Source organism: Heterocephalus glaber, unplaced genomic scaffold (assembly GCF_053883595.1).
Source record: "Heterocephalus glaber isolate CG9 unplaced genomic scaffold, H.glaber_assembly_v1.0 deba00000281, whole genome shotgun sequence".
Taxonomy (NCBI): Eukaryota; Metazoa; Chordata; class Mammalia; order Rodentia; family Bathyergidae; genus Heterocephalus; species Heterocephalus glaber.
This window is the reverse complement of record NW_028258139.1, coordinates 11140564-11161342: the sequence shown is the minus strand read 5'-3', so window position 1 is coordinate 11161342 and position 20779 is coordinate 11140564. Positions and strand designations below refer to the sequence as shown.

The 20779-nt window shown below is 36.5% G+C and overlaps 1 protein-coding gene and 1 non-coding gene across 28 annotated transcripts in view; one reads left to right on the top strand and one right to left on the bottom strand.

Annotated features, from left to right (window-relative positions):
• The window catches only part of Erc1 (ELKS/RAB6-interacting/CAST family member 1), a 510100-nt gene that overhangs the window by 436646 nt on the left and 52675 nt on the right, over positions 1–20779 (top strand). For 22 of the 27 annotated variants that reach the window (XM_087182771.1, XM_021249903.2, XM_021249892.2 and 19 more), the window contains one exon: positions 241–339. In XM_087182771.1, the coding sequence (XP_087038897.1) occupies positions 241–339 (99 nt within the window). Of the gene's footprint in view, positions 1–240; positions 340–1726; positions 1794–20779 lie in introns of all 27 variants that reach the window. The other 5 variants (XR_015439770.1, XR_015439760.1, XR_015439764.1 and 2 more) reach the window with 1 other exon arrangement.
• Positions 19732–19838, bottom strand: LOC147830220 (U6 spliceosomal RNA). The gene has a single exon (XR_015441920.1). It is a non-coding gene; the product is annotated as a U6 spliceosomal RNA (small nuclear RNA).

Here is a 20779-nt window from a genome sequence, read left to right as displayed (position 1 = left end):
GTTACCGTTAAAGACCCTATCTCAAGATACAGTGACACAGGTTAAGGTTTCAGTATATGAATTTGGGGATGACAGTTCAGTCCACAGCACCTCTTTCCAGTATTTTCAGAAATTCTGTTTAGTTGAGATTATTGCAAATAGGATTAGTTTTATCCTTATAAAATTCTTAAGGTGCTTGTCACTTTACAGTGTGTCAGGAACTTTTATCTAAATTTAACTTTATGAATCATTTCCTCTTAGACACAAAATCGAATGAAGCTGATGGCCGACAACTATGAGGATGACCACTTCAAGTCCTCCCATTCCAATCAGACAAATCATAAACCCTCCCCAGACCAGGTAAGACTGCTTCTGACTGTTGAATTTAAAAAAAAAAAAAAACAACTAACATTTTGCCTATTCCAATAAGTTAGAAGAAAAGTAAGTTTCTCTGAAATGCCACTTTAAAAAAAACCTCAATTTTTATATAGGAAATTGGTGATTCTAAATGTTTTTTTAAAGATATTTGAAAAGCTTGAGAATGACAAAAAATCATTGAACTGGATTGAGAAAAAAAAAATTGGCCTACTTTTTTTTCTTTTTGCTAAAGAAGTAGTGCCTCATTAGAAAAATAAGACTCTCCTTGCAAATTCAGTGAGACACAACTCAGTGTAGGGGCTGCTTTTGTTTAATTGCAAATTATGAAATCTTTGCTCATCACCTACTAAAAATGATGGTTGAAACTTAGTTTCTTTATTCCATTTCCTGATGGATTTCTTCAATGTCATTCTCAAGGGAAATTGTTGCCTTCAACTTTTCAGTACAAAAGAGATGCAGATGAGTCTAAAGGGAACCATATTTAATTCGTTTTTTGAAGGAAGGGAATTCCCCCAAGATCTTGAAAGTGGCGGATGGGAAAGAGTGGTGAATAGATTATCCCACATCCCATTGCCACAAACCAGGTTTCAACATCTCCATCACACCCAATCTTAAAATGTATGGCTAAGGGGGAAAAAATATACTCAGGTAATTACATCTATATACCTAAAGAGTCAGGGAAAACTCCTCTGGTAAACATCTCCACTAAATGACATCTATGGCACTGTTTGAGGAACAGCAGCAGAAATATAGTAGATGAAAGTAGTTGTGATAGCCACATTGCTGTTATTTCTACGATGCAGCAGGTATAGCCTCAGCATGAAGACATTACTAAGCCAGTTAAGGAACACAGTATAGTTTAGAAAGGAAACTGTACCAATCTTTAATGTAGGTGAAAGGGAAAGTGATCTACCTAGTGTCAGTAGTCCTTTGCTGCCAAGAAATTACTTTGCTTTCTTTGCCTGTTTCCCAGTACATTCTTGGAATTAAATTTATGCCACTCATATGTAAGATGCATGCTGGATCCTTTCCAAGAAACAAGTTTTGATATAAGATAGAAGGAATTAGAATACAGGGAGGCAGAAATGGGGAAAGGTTGAAGAAAAAGGCAAAACACAAAGAAAAGTCCCAATTTGATAATTTTTCTCAGATCTAGCATAGAGATGACGTGTAATGATAAGCTAGTAAGAGAAGAGAAAAAGTGTAATGATAAACCTAATTTTCGTAGTTTAGGGAATTAGAATCTAATATAAAGAGTCAAATTCTTTTCTAATACATTATGCTTATATCTTTGTTTTGATACTAACCAACTCTTTTTCATTCCCATGCTGCCCTGGGGCACTGTTCCCTTTGTCATCTCTCCCCATAGGATGAGGAGGAGGGTATATGGGCATAGCCAATGAGATGCTCTTAGTTCAGCCATTTTGTTCAGAACGGTGAGAAACAGCTTTCCTTAACTACAGAAATGATTTTTTGTTTTTGTTTTTTTTCATTTTCCTTTTACACAATCACTCTCACATCTTGTTTCTGTATAATTTATGAAATTCTTTGGTGTGCTTTCTATTTTTTGATTTTCACATGATTCTTGTGTGTATTGCTGTGCTTTTGACATAGTGGGGTTTGTATGTTGTGGGGGGTTTTTTCTTGTGTGTTATTGGTCACTTTTATAGTTTCTTTCTATACATTTTTGGGAGAACTTTCAGGGTATATAACCAAATTTCTCAAGTTGTGATTACTCTTAATCACTTACTTAAATTACTCTTAACAGTGTCCTGGTAAAATTTATAAGGACTTACATCAATTTGGCAATAGAAAATTGGTTAAATATTTTATTAGCCTGGGTTTGAGTTGTCTTTTTATGCTAATTATGAATACATCGTCTGTTTTTTAACAAATCTGTAGACTACTGTACCACCTTTTGCTTCTATCTATAGAAAAGTACTTTGAATTCTCAGAGTCAGTACCTAGGATATCTACCTATGACATCTCCTAGGGCTTTAGCATTACTTTCAAATTATCCCTGAAAATAAAAAAGAGCAAAGAACTAAAAGAAAACCTTTTTAGCAGTAAGTCTAAAGAGTTCTTTGCTCCCTCTTTGTATAGAGCATTGCTTTGTTAAACAGTTGCCAGGGCACTACCCAGATTCTCTTTTCCAGTCCAGTTGGCTGGAGAAGGGTCCAGTTTGCTATGATGCCCTTGAGGTTTCTCTAAGGAAACCCTTTTCTTAGAAAAAATTAGTAATTATGATTAATAAGTTTACATGTACTGGTAACATTGCACTTCCTGGATTTAGGGCCTGTGCTTATTAGTGATTTTACTCCTTTGGAGTCAGTTCTCCCTGAAATGTCTATGTCTTGGTGTTAAACTGCTTAAAATGATGGGGACATGTATAGAACTCTGGCTGTTGAACACAGTCAATAAGGATGAAGAGGTAAGTTGTGGAAAGGGGCTATATGCTATGAGATGGGCAGCTTTTCCAATGGCTTTATTCTGGCGGAGTGAATGAAGGTGAAGTGCACAGTGTCAGCCATAAAGTTTGTTAGATTAGAATGCAGCTTGGAAGAGAAAGCTGAAGCTTAGAAAATCAGTGTACTACTTTATCTGCACTCGGCAAGGGAACATATTTTTCATCATGAGACATATAGGGGCCATACAATAGCAGAATGTGGTTTACCAGTGTCTTAGAATGAACATGGTTCTGCCTTGCCCATTTTAACAGAACATAGGAGCTTCTTGGCTTGTCTCATCAGGAAGCTCCTCTCCCACACACATCTAAACAGGATAGTATTTTGCTTACAAACCTTTTTCTAGCCAACCAGAAGAAACATGTTAGTGTTCTGGGAAATAGGCCCGTTGATAACATCACTAGGAGATTAAAAACTGAACAAAGCATTATATACATTTGTTCCAAAAGTCTCTACTTCTCTTTTATCAGAATAAAATAAGTACTAGCAAGAGTTCAAATGTTACTGATTTTACTTTTTCCAGTTACTGCACTATTGAGCCTATTCACTAACTTTTTACTGCTGTTGGTTTAGTATGTTGTAATTGAAGTTAGCTGGCTTGTCTTAGTTACTTTTTTAGTTGCTGAGACGAAACACCTGACACCCAAAGTTGAAGAAGGAAAGCTTTATTATTGCTCATAGTTTGTAGAGGCTTCAGCTTATAGTTGGCCCATTCCAACTATGTGGCATGGCAGAGGGGCATCACAGAGGAAAAACAATTCATTGCAGGCAGAAAGCAGTAAAGTAGCAAGTGACAACAGCACCCCCTTTCTGTCCCTTATATTCTACCCTTAGGGCAGGTAGCACTCACACCCAGGGTAGGGCACCCTAATACTAGCATTGTACCATAAATCAATCCCAGCATCACATCCTTAATCCCAGCATTACACATTCTAGAACAAATCACCTCCAAGAAACTCCACTAGGTCCACATGAGGCTTTGGGGAAAATATAGACACAAGCTATAACATGATCATAGCTGGAGTTTCTATGATATATTTCAGACTTATAAGATTTGCCACAAACATCATTATGTCATAAAAATTTTACCTAAAGAGATGTGTGAGTGACCCTTAAAATACTTCAGAAGTTTGACATTCTGTCCCATTTTCTTCACTTGTTTTCCTTGCTAATTCTATAGAGAACAGATTCTCTCAACAAAATTTCAAACTTGAAATCAATGATTTCCCTATCGAACTTAAGAGCTTAATGTTTTGCATCTAAAATATTTTGTAAAACACCAGTTACTGGCAAAGTGTGAGTCTTACTAGAGATAATTAATACTCAGATGGGGAAAAATACAGAGCTGAAAGGGGTTTTGGATTTAGGTCATTTTATGGGACATGGTAGAGCATAATGGTCAGAGCAGGCTTGAAAGCAGAATGCCTATGTTCAGACCCTTACCTCATTAGCTGAAACTTTGGACAGGGGTATAATCTCTGTACATTGATGTCATCTTTTAGGTGAGGATTATAAGTAGATAAGTTGTAAAACAAATTAATCTGGAGCCAAATGGTACAGCTTTGAAACTAGATTGCTTAACCTACCTTATATCCTTGGGAAAGTAATTTAAATTCTCTGAACTCCAGTTTATTTATTGATAAAAATTAGTTTATTAGTCCCTGCCACATAGGGTTGCTGGATAGATTACTTAGTTGATGTGTGTAAAATGGTTTGAATGGTACTTTGCACCAAAAACTACTGTACTCTTTGCATTACTATTACTATTTTTGTTGTTGCTCTTGACCTCTTTAACTTAGCTCTATCTCTAGGAAGTAGTAAGTTTTCAGTAAATTTTATTTACTATTATTATCATCATCATCTAGTCCAGTGCCTTCACTTTATAGTAACAGTACAAAACAAATATTTGAAAATTGTGACTCAAGGTCCCCAGGTATTTCTGGACGGAGAGACTAATGACAGTTAACAGAAATAACCAAGATATATTGATGATTATATTGCCTTTTTATCACCAAAACTTTGATCTATAGGTTGAAGAGTTTTTGTCTCAGGCAAATACATTGAATTTGGTAAAGAAATACCTTATATAAAACTAATGACATTATCTTCAAGGAAATTAGCTCCTAAGATACACTGACAAACATTACCTCCACTTAAAAAAGAATGACAGAGTCCTTTCTCTTTCTTTCCTCAGCTAACAGAAAAAATTCATGTCAAATGTAATCCATTTTTTCTCTCATATTTCCTTCTGTTATTTTCAGACATTCCTGTTAAGTGTTCTGAGTTCACTGACTAAGTAGAACTGGGGCATAATTTGATAATGGTTATTTAACTACAAAAAACATTGAGTTCATAACAGTGGCTCTATTACTGTTAATCATAGAACTACAGTGACGCAATCTGACAAAGTTTCAGCCATCCCAGTGAGGAGATCCAAAGCAAGAATTTCCTATCTAAATTAGCTTATCCATGCTATTCTCTGTTCCTTTACTTTAAGTTTTCTTCTTTCTTCTTCCTTGAAAGAGGAATGTAGGCCCCATGAGGACAGAAACCTTAATATGGTTACTTTTGTATTCCTGTCATCTAGAACAACGCCTCATATATAGCAAGTCCTCAGTGTGTGTGTGTGTAATTATAACATAGAATTATAGTTTTATGTGTATTATATATGTATATATTGCCTTCCACATTCTTGAAATTCAGAAAAGAAAAGGCATTTTGCATTGAGATCAAGAACATGGAGTTGGGTATGAGCTTTAATATCAGCATTAATACTAGTACAGGAGAGTATAAAAAGAAATTAGGAAAAGTATTTAGAAACAGAAGAACTTTAGAGAAATGAAACTTTAAAGGAAATTCATGCTGCAGTCCTAAACTCTGGCTCCTGCAATTCCATGCTAAATAAAATGTAGTGAATAGAATTCAGAAATCTTTTATATTTCCTAACTAAAAAACATCCTTCAGGTAAAAGCTTATCACGTGGTTCACAGCCATCAAGAAGAGCCACATGCTCTTCATGGACTTTCTGCTGTGGAAGTAGTTTGCATCAACTGATGCAAGATTCCTCAAATCAAGGATGTAGTTGAGCTTGTAAATCACAGGGCTTACAAATTGGTCTTGATATAAGAACATTCAGTGACTAAAATCTAAAGATTAGTTATATGTCCTTCAGATCAGTACTGCAGCATATTAAAACAAGATTTGGACTAGTTTGTTACGTGACTTCTCTTTCTGAAATGATGCAAGTATTAATACAAGCTTTTGAGGCAGGTACTTTAAAACAAAGATTTGTTTTCTCTTTTGACATTTCCTTTTTATCTGTCCTACTTGGGTTATCCACATAACTCTCCTTATCTATTTGAAACATTCCCAAAGTTATTCTTATTGCAATAGTGCTATGACAGAAGTCTCTTAAAACCCTAGAGAATGCATTTATAGAAAGGTGGTGTTGGCTCGTCTTGAAGAACTGAAGCAGTGTAAGAAATTCCAGTATTTTGTCAATGTGGATCGACACTAGGGCTGATTTTGGGGGGGGGGGGGTACTGGGGATCGAACTCGGGTCCTTGTGCTTGCAGGGCAGGCGGCGAAACCACTGAGCTAAATCCCCAGCCCTAGGGCTGATTTTTGATATAACAGAATCTGATACTATATTTTCAAAAGTAGATCAGAGATTTTAGCAAAAGGCTTCTCTGCTGAAAAAGCTTAGAATTCAATCAGTGGAATTCAAGAAACAGGAAACTTAACTGCAGAGATTTGGGAGGGAGAAAAGGAACATTTATTAAGCACTTAGTATGTGCCAGACACTTTCCTTGCTCTTATTTCATATATAATTTTCATAGCCACTCTAAGAAGAACATCTTGCTTTTCCCCTACAAGTTAAATAAGTTTCTATGATCATGCAACTAATAAATGGCAGATATTTAAACCCAGAACAGAGAGCTAGGTTTGTAGTTAGTGGTACAATGCTTACCTGCCATGTGGGTTCAATTCCCACAACTGCAAAATGTAAACCAAAATAAATTAATTAATAAATAACCCCAGCACAGCCTGCAGATCCCATACTTGTCACACTGTCTTATACCAAAAAGAGAAGGGACTCTCTCCCTTGGGAGTCTGGTTTCTTGGATGCAGTAGATATTCAGTAGGAGTATGTTGGATTGTATTCTTAATTGGTGAAATGACAAATTTACCTTTACCAATATATAATTTCTGTAGCTAACTCAAGACAACCCCTTACTAGAAGGAGCTTAAGTGGTTTCCAACGTCATTTCACTGGGGTTTTGTTTTTGTTGTTGTTGTGTTGTGTTGTTTTGTTTTTGTTTTTGTTTTGTCTTGTTTGTTTTGAGGGTTTTTAAAAACATATAACTGCAACTACCTAGGAAATGAGTGAGGAATTTGAAATCTAGAGATTCAGAAGGGGAAAGAATTGGGTCTTAGAGGTTGGACAAAGTTTGGGTTGAAGGGAAGAAAAAAATTATTTTACTTAAGCAACTTAAAGGAGTTTCTAACTTAAAAACAAGAGGATATGTAGGGGGCCAGTAAGTAAGGAAACCAGACAAGCTAGCTGAAACAGAGGGTCGTTTTATCTTTTCATTCTTTCCAGGATTAGCCCCCACCCATGTTTCTATCTTAATACAGGACACCCACAATCAGACAGACAAACTATACATGTAAGAGGTTCACATACACCATTACATATGAGCTTTACAGAGGAGTAAAATAGGGACAAGCTTCCACTGTATATTGTCTGAGTCACTGTCCTCTAAGATGATTGCCTCCTTAGCGCATCCTAGTATTTTAGGATCCTAATCAGAATGTGAACTTTGGAACCAGATAACCTAGTCCCCAACCTCTGTGTACATCACTTTCTTTATTTGTAAAATCAGGATAATAATATACTAGCTTCGTGGGGCTGTTTGAAGGTTAAATGAGGTAGCAGAAAGCTCTTAAAACAGTCCCTTTTCATGATATGGTTGCTCCATTAATGTTTCTGTCTTTTTTAATCTGTAATACTACATCTCATTTACGAAACTGAAAAAAATAGCCTGTTGACAAACAGTGTGCTTTGCCTTCAGACCTAATTTTAATCCAGCTTATATCTGTGTAACAAATCATTTAACTTCTCTAAGCATAGTTACTCGTGTGCTAATTGGCAATAATAAAACCTACACCATTGAGAATTAATTGTAATAGTGTATTCTATACCCTTCCACTTTATCTGGCACATGGAAGTGCTCAGTAACTGACAATGAGAATGGCATTGGTAGTGGTGGTGATACAACCTGAAACATTCATGAGGTTCATAGCTGCCACCATTCACTTGGAAATTTTTTTCTCTTCTATTATAACAGCATGCTTCCAATTGCACAGAAAACTCAAAATCCTAGTAATTAATTTTTTCTGCAGTAAAGAATAATCACAAAGATAATGATCTTTTCTGAGGATCTGACTGAATCACTAGTGATCTTGCAAAAATGCTGCTTGAGCAACACTATAGCTACCTCCTTGAGATACTCAGAGGCATAGTGGGTTAACCACAGGTATCAGGTCTAACCTAATTACCTCTAAGAAGCAACCCAGGCTGGCAGGTAATTTTTTTCTGACCTAGGGATCATTTTCAGACAATACCAATAAATAGATAAAAGCTCCCTTCTCCACATTGGTTAAGAGGGTTGGTGATTACATGAGTTACAGCGTCAAAGGCCGAGACCTCTTAGCCCCAATGAAGAAAACGGTAATTTGGAATACAGAACCTTTCTCTTAATGTTTATTTTGATTTGTTTTGTAGTGCTGGGAAGCAGATTCATAGCCTCATGCCTTCTAAGTACATGCTTTAACACTGAGCTACACCTCTAGCCCTACCCTTAATGTTTTTGTTTTTTTGGTACTGAGGATCAAACTCGGGACCTTGTGTTTGGGAGGCAGACGGCAAAACCACTGAGCCAAATCCCCGGCTGCCCTTAATGTTTTCTTAAGACAACATTTTAGTGTGCCACAGTTACATCCTGAATGTTTGTGGGCTCTGCTAAGTGATTTAAGACTACATTGTCCTGTGAACCACTTGAGTTAGTGTTTTAACCATCTCTGAAAAATATGCTCTCAGATTCATGGATTTGTACCTTCCTGATTGTATTTGACTAATGAAAGAAGAGCTGTCTTCCTCCTGTTTGTGGTATTATTTATGACTTGGGCATTGTTCCTTAACAATCAATTATCTTTGCACTTTTTGCAAAATCAAATCCTTCACATCTTCCTTATTTTTCCCATAGTCATCTGAAAATATAAGCCCCGCCAGAGCTTATAAGTATTTACTGAGTGAAAAAATTAACAATGCTTAAAGTATAATTCAGTGGTAGACCGCTTGCTTAGCATGTGCAAGGCCTTGGGTTCCATCCCTAGCACCAACAAAAAAATAATACAGAGATTTAAACCTAAAGAAAAGTTACACATATTTTATTTATACTTTTATACAGTATTAGTATCTATTTTTCATGTTTTAGTTTCTCCCTGTACCTTAACAAGTTATTCTATAATCTGTGTGTGTCCCAAGCTGATCTAGTCACTATCTACTGTACTCTGTAATATTATCATTAAGTTCATTGCTCACTCCATCAGTTAACATATGGTGGAGCCCCTTTTTAATACTAGTTTTGGAAGACAGGCCTGACACTTTCCTATTATATCACATTTTTATTTTATATACTGATACTATAGAAAGTATGATTTGACTCACATTTTATCTGCAACAGCAATCTTGTTACAATGGGGTTGTCCTCAATTCTCTACTAATTTGTTTGGTATACAGTCTGTCTATAGAATTACTATCTATTTTGAGTTTAAAGGAATATTTTTTTTTGACACAAAACTGCATCATCATTCAGAACAAAAGAACCATTTTTTGAGATGGTCTTACCAAGTTGCTAAATTGCCCAGACTGGGCTTGAATTTATGATCCTCCCACCTCAACCTCCCAGAGTGCTGCAATTACAAGCGTGCACCACCATACCTGGCTTTCTTCCATCTTCCTGATGCTAGGATCATGAGGCTAAAGTTTCCAACTGGATCTGGCAGTCAACATTTCTGGGATAAATTAAATAAGCACACTTGATTGAGGTGTAGCTGGACCATATCACTAGCTTCCCATTATGCTAGGAGATCAAAGCAGCACACAAATAGAGGCTTAGTCTGTAAAATATTCAAAACAGATGACATGTCCTTTTTGGTGAAAATTCAGGCTTTCAGGCAAAATGCTTAGCAAAACTTGACTTCATTTCATTTTATGAAAAATAGTCAACACTGAATTTATACAACTCTTTCTTCCTAAATTTGAAGACTAGTATCACAATCTTTTTTGCATGAGGGGACATTTAGCATGCCTAGAAAAGGCTTAGGCTGTCTGGGTTCATTTTCATATGAATATGAAGTAGGTTAGTCAAATTTTGTTTGGGACACCTTGGATATCAAATAAACACATTTTAAATTTGGTCACATAAGTCTTGTTGGTGAGTCATTATTTTTTAAAATATTCATACCACTGTGTCTTCCAGGAATTGCACCAGAATGTTTATTTCTAATTTCATCTTTTAACAAACTGAAAAACATTCTCTGTCCTCCTTTATCATTTACATCAGGTCCTCAAGTTCACATGAATAAATATATGAGTGGTTTGAACCTTTCATTATTTTGGCTTAAAACTGACTGAAATGAGAAATAAAATCAATTCTAAAATATTTAATGGGCATTCCCCCACCTGTCTACACTGTATCACACAAATGGGAAAAAATACATTTTTCAAGCTCATAAAACAAATACTAAATAAATTTTTCTTCAACAGAGAAACTTTGATAAGATGCAGTAGGACCCAGGTCTACACAGAGACTCGAGTATTCAGGGGAGGGGTTACTTGAGCTGACTCTTGAAGGAACAGAGGCATTTGCCAGGCAAATATAATTTTAGAGTAAGATGTAACCATTTGCAAAGGTTTAGAACCATAAACAGCACAACAAATTTAATGTACTCTTGGTAGTTTGTGCTTAAGGTATATAAATAGATAGCACCTATGTAGTGCTTAGCGTATAGTTGTATCTGTTGCTGTGTAGCACATTACACCAAAACTTGATAACGTAAAAAATACTCAACACTTATTATCTCAATAGCTTCTGTAGATCAGGAACTCAGGAATAATTTAGCTGGGAAGTTCTTACTTGGAATCTCTCATGTTGTTGTAATCAAGATGTCATTTGTGACTGCACTTATCAGAAACCTTGACTAGGGAAGGAGTATCCAATTCCAAGATGACTTACCTATAGTTTTTGCTGGCTTTGGCAAAAATAGTTCCTCACTAGGTGAAATTCTCCATAGGGCTGTTGGAATGTCTTTGTGATTTGGTGACCAACTTAGCCCAAAATGAATGATCCAAAAGACTAAAGCAAAGAGGAAGCCACACTGCCTTTTATGACCTAGAATTAAATATTACCATCGTTTCTACTATGTGCTATTCCTTAGAAGCAAGTTCTAAGACCATCTTCCATTTAGCCGGCGGGGGTTTAGGCACCACTTTTTGAAAAGAGGAATGCCAAAGAATGTGTGGGTGTTTTGTTTTGCAGTGCTGAGGAGTTGAATCCAGGGTCTTTGCACTGTGCTACATCCAAGCCCATTTTATTTTTTATTTCAAGATAGGTTCTCCCTAAGTTGCCCAGGCTAGGCTCTAACTCAAGATCATTCTGCCTTCTGGGATGATGGGCATGTGCTACCACACCCAGGATTAGATTTATTTTTAAATCACTACTGGGTGTCAGGGAAGAACAATCTATGAGGGTGGTATAGTTAGCAGCAGGTGGATCCTAAAGACCTTAGCACGTAGTGGAAGGGGAAATACTGGAAAGAGGAACAGCAGTTAAGAGCATCCTCATTATCTTGGAGAGTGTTGCTGAGGGCCCAAGTAGGCACAGTAATGGCAAAGTGAGAAGTAGGAACTTATTATCAAGAAGCTTAAGGGCTGGGGATTTAGCTCAGTGGTTTCGCTGCCTGTTGTACAAGCGCAAGGACCTGAGTACGATCCCCAGTACCAAAAAAAAAAAAAAAGAATCTTTGGTTCTTCCCAAGACATGTTTCAAATAATTACCAGTCTTTCTTCATTTAGAAAATAGCACAATATAGAAGCCAAATTATACTTTAGAAAGTTAACTTCCCCACAGGAACTATTCAGATAAACTCAGTGTAACAAAGACTGTATGTTTTATCACTGGTCGGGGTGAGAAGCATGAGGTTGTGATTTCCTCACACTGGCTGACTAATTTGGCTTTTAACCATCTTCATCAGATCAGGTTACTTCTCAGGGCCTCAAATTTTTCATTTAGAAAGTAAATGATCCATATGAGTATAAAATTTCTTCCATTTCTTATATTGTGTATGCCCAGTGGATCCAATGAGTGTTTTAAACTTGTTTAACCTTGAGAATGTTTGACCCCAAGGAAACATGTAATCCATTCACCAGTATTTAATTCAGCCTATACCAATATCAAGGCATTTTCATGGACTATTTTTCTAGAAGTGATAAGTTCAATTTAGTGATCAATTTTATACAGTTCCCAATGAGAAATGTAATTGTGTTGTATACCTACAATGTACCAATAAAAGAATTTAATACAAAAAAAAATTTCTACTTTTACAGTTTCAAAATGTTCTACTTTTACAGTTTTATTGTTTTAGAGAATCATTATAATTAGTATCAGTTCTTTTTCATATTTAAATTGTATCATGATTTTATCAATCAAGTTTTTTTGCACATCAGATTTTACTAATTGTAACTTTAACTGTCAGTTTTATATTTATTCCTATTGCCAAATCTAAATTTCCATTAAGCCAATGTTGTAGTTTGTATTTATATTACTATTGGTACCAGTAATACCCATTATGAGTACACTTTTTTAAAAGTAATAATGTATTTCTTAACTAATCTTTGAGAAAATTATAAGAATTTTCTCTTTAACATCACAGTTATGTTGTATAGGATTGATCTATTGCACAAATTGGCAAAAATGTTTAAAGGTCAAGATGGTAAATGTTTTATGCTTTATAACTCTACCATCTGTCAGAATATTCAGCTCCTCTGCTCTGGTGTGAAAGCAGCTGTACACAATAGGCAAACAAATGAATGTGGCTATGAACTAATAACATTTTATTTATAGACACTGAAATTTGATTTTCATACCATTTCCATGTGACACAAAATATCTGACTTTTTTCCAAGCATTTTAGAATCTAAAACACCATCCTTAGTTGATGAGTTGTGCAAAAAAACAGGCAGCAGAGCTAGATGTGGTTTGTGGACTGCCATTTGCCAACTTCTGGGGTACTGTATTACTTCTCCAATTCTTTTTGTGCGTCTCATCACTTTACATCCCTTACCTCACCATCCACAGTCCTTAGAGTGGCCAGACACAAATGGTGAAGTTCAGGTGTCTTCAGGGTCAGCAAATCAAGTATAGTTATCAAAAATAACTTGTATTTCACATGCACTCAAATCCTCACAATGATAGGTGTTATGATTTTCTGCTTTGTTTCATTTTGTTTTGTTTTGCAGTACTAAGAACTAAACCTAGGACCTTCACACTGAGCTATATCTCTGACCATTTTGTTTTGTTTTCTTTTTTTTTTTCTTAGATTCTTTTATTGGTACATTTTAGGTACACAATACATTTACATTTATCATTGGGTACTTGTACCTTTACATGATATATCCTGGTTCTTGTTTTTTCCCCATTTCCTGTCCTCCCTTCACCCCCTCCACCCGTCCCTATTTACAAAGACTTTGTTTCCATTTTTTCCTTTTCTCATAGTTTTTCCTTTCCCTTCTTTCCTTTCCCCTTCCCCTCCCACTTCTCCTACCCCTTTGGACATTTTCTTCCTGTTTCCCACTATCAGTTATTCATTGTAATCCTTATTTACACTTTCAGTTTCTCTCACCAGAGAAACTATTCGGTGTTTACACTTGTGTCCTATTTATTTCGCTTTAGAGTATGTCCTCAATATGCATCCATTTAGCTATAAATGTCTCTAGTTTCTCGTTCTTTATGGCTGAATAGTACTACATTTTATAAAAAAAGAAACACATCTTCTTTATCCAGTTTCCAGTTGATGGGCACTTGGGCTGTTTCCAAGCTTTCACTGCTACAAGCTCTGCCGCTATGAACATGGGTGCACATATATCATTGTGGTATGATTCTTTTAATTCTTTTGGGAAGATACCCAGCAGGGGAATAGCTGGGTCAAATGGGACCTCTAGCCCTAGTTCTTTGAGGTATCTCCATACTGACTTCCACAGTAGTTGCACCAGTCTGCACTCCCACCAACAATGGAGAAGGGTTCCTTTCTCCCCACACCCCTGCCAGCATTTGTTATTGGTTGATTTCTTGATAGCAGCCATTCTTCGTGGGGTGAGGTGGAATCTCAGTGTTGTTTTCATCTGCATCTCTCAAATGACCAGTGATGTTGAGCATTTTGTCATATGTTTATTTGCTGCTTTTACTTCTTTGTCTGGGAAATGTCTGTTCATTTCAGATGCCCATTTTTGAATTGGGTCTTTGAATTTGGGGGGCTCTGATTTTTTTCAGTTCTTTATATATTCTAGATAGTAGTCCTTTGTCTGAGGTACAGCTGCTAAAAATTTTTTCCCACATTGTAGGTTATCTCTTAGCTCTATTGGTAGTTTCTCTTGCAGTGCAAAAGCTTTTCAATAAGATGAGATCCCAGTTGTTGATTCTTTGTGCTAGTTCTCCTGCTACTAAAGTTTTGTTCATAAAGTGTTTTCCTATGCCAGTGTCTTCAAGAGTTCTACCTAACTTATCTTCGAACAAGTTTAGTGTTTCTGTTTTAATATTTACATGTTTAATACACTTCGATCTTAGTTTAGTGCATGGTGATAGATATGGTTTTAATCTTTGGCAGGTTGAAATCCAGTTTTTCCATCACCATCTATTAAAGAGGCTATCTTTCCTCCAGTGAGGGTAGTTGGCTCTTTTGTCAAAGATGAGGTGGCTGAGTATGTCTGGATCTTTTTCTGCATCTTCTAATCTATTCCACTGATCCTTGGGTCTTTTCTTTGCCAGTACCATGCTGTTTTATCACAGTAGCTTTGTAGTATAGTTTCAAGTTGGGGACTGTGATACCCCCAGCCATGTCTCTGTTGCCTCGAATTGCTTTGCTATTCTAGGTCTCTTCTGGTTCCAAATGAATTTTTGGATTGTTTTCTCTAGTTCTGTGAAATATATTGTTGGAATTTCAATTGGCATTGCATTAAATCTATATAGTAGTTTTGGAAGTATGGCCATTTTCACTATATTAGTTCTTCCTACCCAGGAACAAGGCATGTCTTTCCATTTTCTTCTATCCTCTTCTATCTCTTTTTTCAGAGTGCTGTAGTTTTCAGTGTAGAGGTCTTTTGCTTCCTTTGTTAGATTGATTCCTAGATATTTCTTTTTTTTTGGATGCTATTGTGAAAGGAATTATTTCCCAAATTTCTCTCTCAGTGAGTCTGTTATTTGTGTACAAGAAGGCTATTGTTTTTTGAGTGTTGACCTTGTATCCAGCTACTCTACTGAATCTGTCAATTAAGTGTAGAAATCTTTTGGCGGAGTTTTTTGGGTCTTCTATTTAGATTATCATATCATCAGCAAATAATGACAGTTTAACTTCTTCCTTTCCTATCTTTACTCCTTTTATTTTTTTCTCTTATCTAATTGCTGTGGCTAATGTTTCCAGAACTATATTGAACAGGAATGGTGGTAGTGGGCATCCTTGTCTTGTTCCTGATTTTAGCGTGAAGGTTTTCAGTTTTTGACCATTTAGTATGATGTTGGCTGTTGGTTTTTCATAGATAGTCTTAATCAGGTTGAGATAAAGACCTTCTATTCCAATTTTCTGTAGGGTTTTATCATGAATGGGCTTTGGATTTTGTCGAATGCTTTTTCTGCATCTATTGAGATGATCATATGGTTTTTGTCCTTGGCTCTGTTAATATAGTGTGTTACATTTATTGATTTACGAATGTTGAACCATCCTTGCATCCCTGGGATAAATCCAACTTGGTCAGGGTGTGTGATAATCTTGATGACCCTCTGTATTCTGTTTGCCAGTATCTTGTTGAGGATTTTTGCATCTGTGTTCATTAGGGAGATTGGCCTGCCATTCTCTTTTTTGGTTGGGTCTTTCCCTGGTTTTGGAATCAAAGTAACACTTGCTTCCAGGATTGAATTTGGAAATATTGCTTTCCTTTCAATTTCCTTGATGAGTTCAAAGAGTAATGGCAATAGTTCTTCTTTAAATGTCTTATAGAATTCAACAGTGAAGCCATTAGGACCTGGACTTTTCTTTGTTGGTAAATTTTTAATTACGTTTTCAATTTCACTGATTGTAATTAGAGTGTTTACAATTTGTATATCTTCTTCATTTAGCTTTGGCACTTCATATGTATCTAGGAATCTGTCCATTTCTTTTGTGTTTTCCATTTTATTAGAGTATAGGTTCTCGAAGTAGGTATTGATGATCTTCTGGATTTCTGCTGAGTCTGTTGTGACTTCACCTTTTTTGTTCTTAATTGCATGGATTTGAGCCTTCTCTTACCTTTTTTTGATAAGGTTGGCTAAGGGTTTATCAATTTTATTTATTCTTTCAGAAAACCAACTCTTTGATTCATTGATTTTTTTTGTATCGTTCTCTTAGTCTCATTGCATTGATTTCTCCTCAGATCTTTATATTTTCCTCTCTTGTACGAGCTTTGGGTTTGTCATGCTCTTCTTTTTCTAGGAGCTTGACGTTCAGTATTAGTTTGTTTATTTGAACTGTTTTCCTAATATGGGCATTCACTGCTATGTATTTCCCTTGTAAGACTGCTTTCATTGTGTCCCATAGATTCCTGTATGTTGTACTGGCATTATCATTTACTTGTAGAAACTGTCTAATTTCTTCTTTAATTTCCTCTGTGCCCCATTGGTTGTTCAGGAGAGTGTTATTCAATTTCCATGTGTTTGTGGGGGTTTTACGGTTTCTTATGCTATTGATCTCCAATTTTATTGCACTATGGTCTTGTAATATACACAGAGTAATTTCAGTTCTTTTACATTTACTTAAACATACCCTATGAGCTAGGATGTGATCTATTTTGGAGAATGACCTGTGTGAAGCCAAAAAGGCTATCTATTCTGATTTTGTGGGGTGGAATACTCTGTAAACATCTATCAAGTCCATTTGTTCAAAAGCTTGGCTCAGTTCTAGAATATTGTTGTTGATTTTTTGTCTAGATGGTCTGTCTATTTGTGACAGTGGTATATTGAGGTCCCCCACTACAATTGTATTAGTGCTAATTTGGTTTTTCATGTTCATTAATATTTGTTTTGTATAGTTGGGGGCATTCATATTTGGTGCATATATATTTAGGATTGTCATCTCTTCCTCTTGGATTGTTCCCTTCACAAGGATGTAGTGACCATCTTTGTCTCTCTTAATTAGTTTTGGTTTGAAATCTATTTTGTCTGCAAATAAGATTGCTACCCCTGCTTTTCTCTGGGTTCGTGTCACATGGAGAACTGTTTTCCATCCTTAACTTTCAGTCTATGAATGCCTTTTTAAATTAGGTGTGTTTCTTATATACAGCATATTGTTAGATTTTGCCTCTTAATCCATTCTCCTGGTTTGTTTGTTTGTTTGTTTTTTGGTACCAGAGATCCAACTCGGGTCCTTGCGCTTTTGGGGCAGGAGGTAGAACCACTGAACTAAATGCCTGGCCAATCTGTTTCTTTTGATTTGTGAACTGAGGCCATTAACATTGATGGTTATAACTGATAGATATTGACTCAACCTTGTCATGTTGTCTTACTGTTGTTGGCTCTTTTGGTTTTTTTCCCCCCCTTCCCCTTTAGTTTCTTACCTTGCCTGGTAGCTTTGCTCTGTTGAGCCTCATGGAGTTGTGACCTTCATTGTCTTTTTCTAGGATATTGTTTAGAATTCTTTGGAGTGCTGGTTTGGTGTTCATGAAATTTCTCAAGTGTTCTTTGTCATGGAAGTATCTAATTTCCTCATTGATTTTGAAAGATAATTTTGCAGGATACAGCAGTCTAGGTTGAAAGTTATTTTCTTTTAGGGCTTGAAATACTTCACTCCAGGCTCTCCTTACTTGAGAGTTTATGTTGAGAAGTCTGCTGTGATTCTGATGGGCTTTCCTTTGTATGTGATTTGTTTCTTTTCTCTAACTGCCTGTAGCATTTTGTTCTTCTGTTGCATTTCTGGAATCTTGACTATTATATGTCTAAGTGTAGCTTTTTTTTGATCATGGCTAGTTGGAGTTCTATATGCCTCACTTATCTGTATGTCAAATTCTCTGCCTCTGGGAAGTTTTCTACTATTACTTTTTTTTTTTTTTTTTTTGATACTGGGGATCAAAATCGGGACCTTGCGCTTGCGAGGCAGGTGACAGAACCACTGAGCTAAATCCCCAGCCCCTCTACTATTACTTCTGTGAACAGTTTTTTTTATATCATTTGTACTTTCTCCTGTTTTTTCATGGACTCCTATCAGTCTTTTGTTATTCTTCTTTGTTTTTCATCATCTAGCAGCTGCTGGATTGATTTCTCGTGGTCCCTTACTATTTTGAAGAAATCTCTGTTTTCGTGGTCACTAACTGCAATCCTGTCTTCTATATCTAATATTCTATCTTCACATTCGCTCAATCTGCTGTGAATACTTTCAGTGGAGTTTTTAATCTCCTGGATATCTGTTTGAATCTGTTTCATGGATTCCATTTCTTATGTTGGGCAATCATGGTTTCCATTTCTTTCTTATGCTGGGCATTAATGGCTTCCCGAATGTTTCTGAGCTCATCTATTTTATCTGTTTCCATTCTAGAGCCTCTAATCATGTTTTTCACTCTGCTCACCATCTCTGTAGTTATCTGGGAGATTATTTCTGCTTTGAATTTTTCTAGAGCCTCATTCATCTGTTTTGTTACTTCCCGTGCTATCAGTTCAGGATGTCCAGGTGGTTGATTATCTTCTTTTTCCACCTCCTTTCCCCCAGAATTTGCCTTTGGTGAGCTGTAAGTCTGTGTTTGTGTTCTACCAAGGTGTCTTCTCATTTTTAATTCTGTTGTTGGTGCTGTTTTTTGCTTTAATTCCTGGGTTGATACTCCGATATTTCTTTCTTTCTTTTTTTTTTTTTTTAGAGTATACTTTATACGTGTGTTTTTTGGTTTTTGTTGGTTTTTTTTTTTGGTACCGGGGATCGAACTCTGGACCTTGCGCTTGCAAGGCAGGTGCCGGAACCACTGAGCTAAATCCCCGGCCCCAATATTTCTTGAGTATCTTTATTACTGGTGTTTAGAGCCCCTATGGAGTGATTGCTTGTCAGAGATATCTTCCAGGTATAGCTGGACTTTTTAGGTTTTGAGTCTCTAATGACTCTTAAGCAATCTCATTTTTAGTATACCAGGGAGGACACCTGATTAGATCAATCACAACACCTTAGCCCAATTGTCACAATCAGCATCAAATACAGCTTAGAAAATGACAAGTTGTGGTAGCAGCTAATCTGTCACCTTTAATTGTGTGAGCTAGATCAAAATCTAGGGCCAGCCCAAAATGTGTTCAATATGGCAAATTTACCCTTTAGGTAAGGATTTAGCAGGGGTTGGGGAGGGAGGGTTGGAGAGATAGAGGGAGAGGGAAAGGTTAGAGGTAGGGCTAGAGGACATGAGAACATCATGCAAATTGTGGGGATCTGTCGAAGACAGGAGAAGACAGAGCGAAAGAACAGAGGCAAGTACAGAACAGACTGACAACAACAGAGAAGCTAGAAATTGTGTTCACCTTCCTATCAAAGTGACAGTCAAGAGGACAGAGAGAAAAAATTTAGAATGAAAAATATGGAACACTTCATGAATTTGCATGTCACCCTTGGGCAGGGACCATGCTAATCTTCTCTGTAGCATTCCAATTTTATTATATGTGCTGCCAAAGCGAACACTGTTTTCTTTTTTTTTAAACAGAGTTCTTTGAGTTTACTAAGTCACCCAGGCTGGGCTTGAACTTATAGAAGGTGAAACTAATGCATGAAAAGAATAATAGTTTGATGGTTATTGAAGAAGCTTACTATGTGACAGGTGTATGGATTATTACAACTTCATAAGGTACACTACTGCTAAAGTATGTTGTTCTGGGTCTTTTAACTAAAATACAGCAGATCCTAGAATCTAGCCAATTTATCCCCAACACTTGTGGTCACAACTACTGCACTAATTTGCTTGCTAATTCTTAACTGCTTCATAGAATGTATAAGATTTTATCGTACAAAGCATACACATCTGTCTCTGGTGAGCCTGCTTGTTTGTATGTTTATTTTACCACAGTATCTGAAACTCGATACCTAGTGATTAACATGATGTCACCAGCTAAAGGACTGTGTGCATCTGGCTACAGTGTTTCATTGGGTTATACTTCTGGCCACAGTAACCTCAGCCACATCAATTTTCATCCCCTGGCACTGAAGAATGGAGGCTACTGGATATGCATTAAATGTTGGGCTATAAAGTTCTGAGGCGCCATAGTAGCTGTTGCCAGACCAGTGTTCAAGTAGATGCAGTTCTTCATTAAGATGAAAAAAATACAGAACATCCATCACCTGAGTTAACTCTAGGCAAACTAATAAAATTTATAAGAAAAATAATTGACATGAGAGCAGATAAAGGCAAGGAGCTAGGCAAATAGTTCTGCTTTTCTGGAAGGTGCTCATTGTCATCTCTTCAAGAGATGCCAAGACGTAGGAGTTCCAGTTCAGAGAGGTCCAACCCCAAGCTAATCAGACCATATTCTTTGTGTATCCCCATATGTGGGTGTTTTAAGTAATATATGTACCTCATACTTTATTCTACTGTACAGAAATATATGATTACAGATCAGAGCAGAATA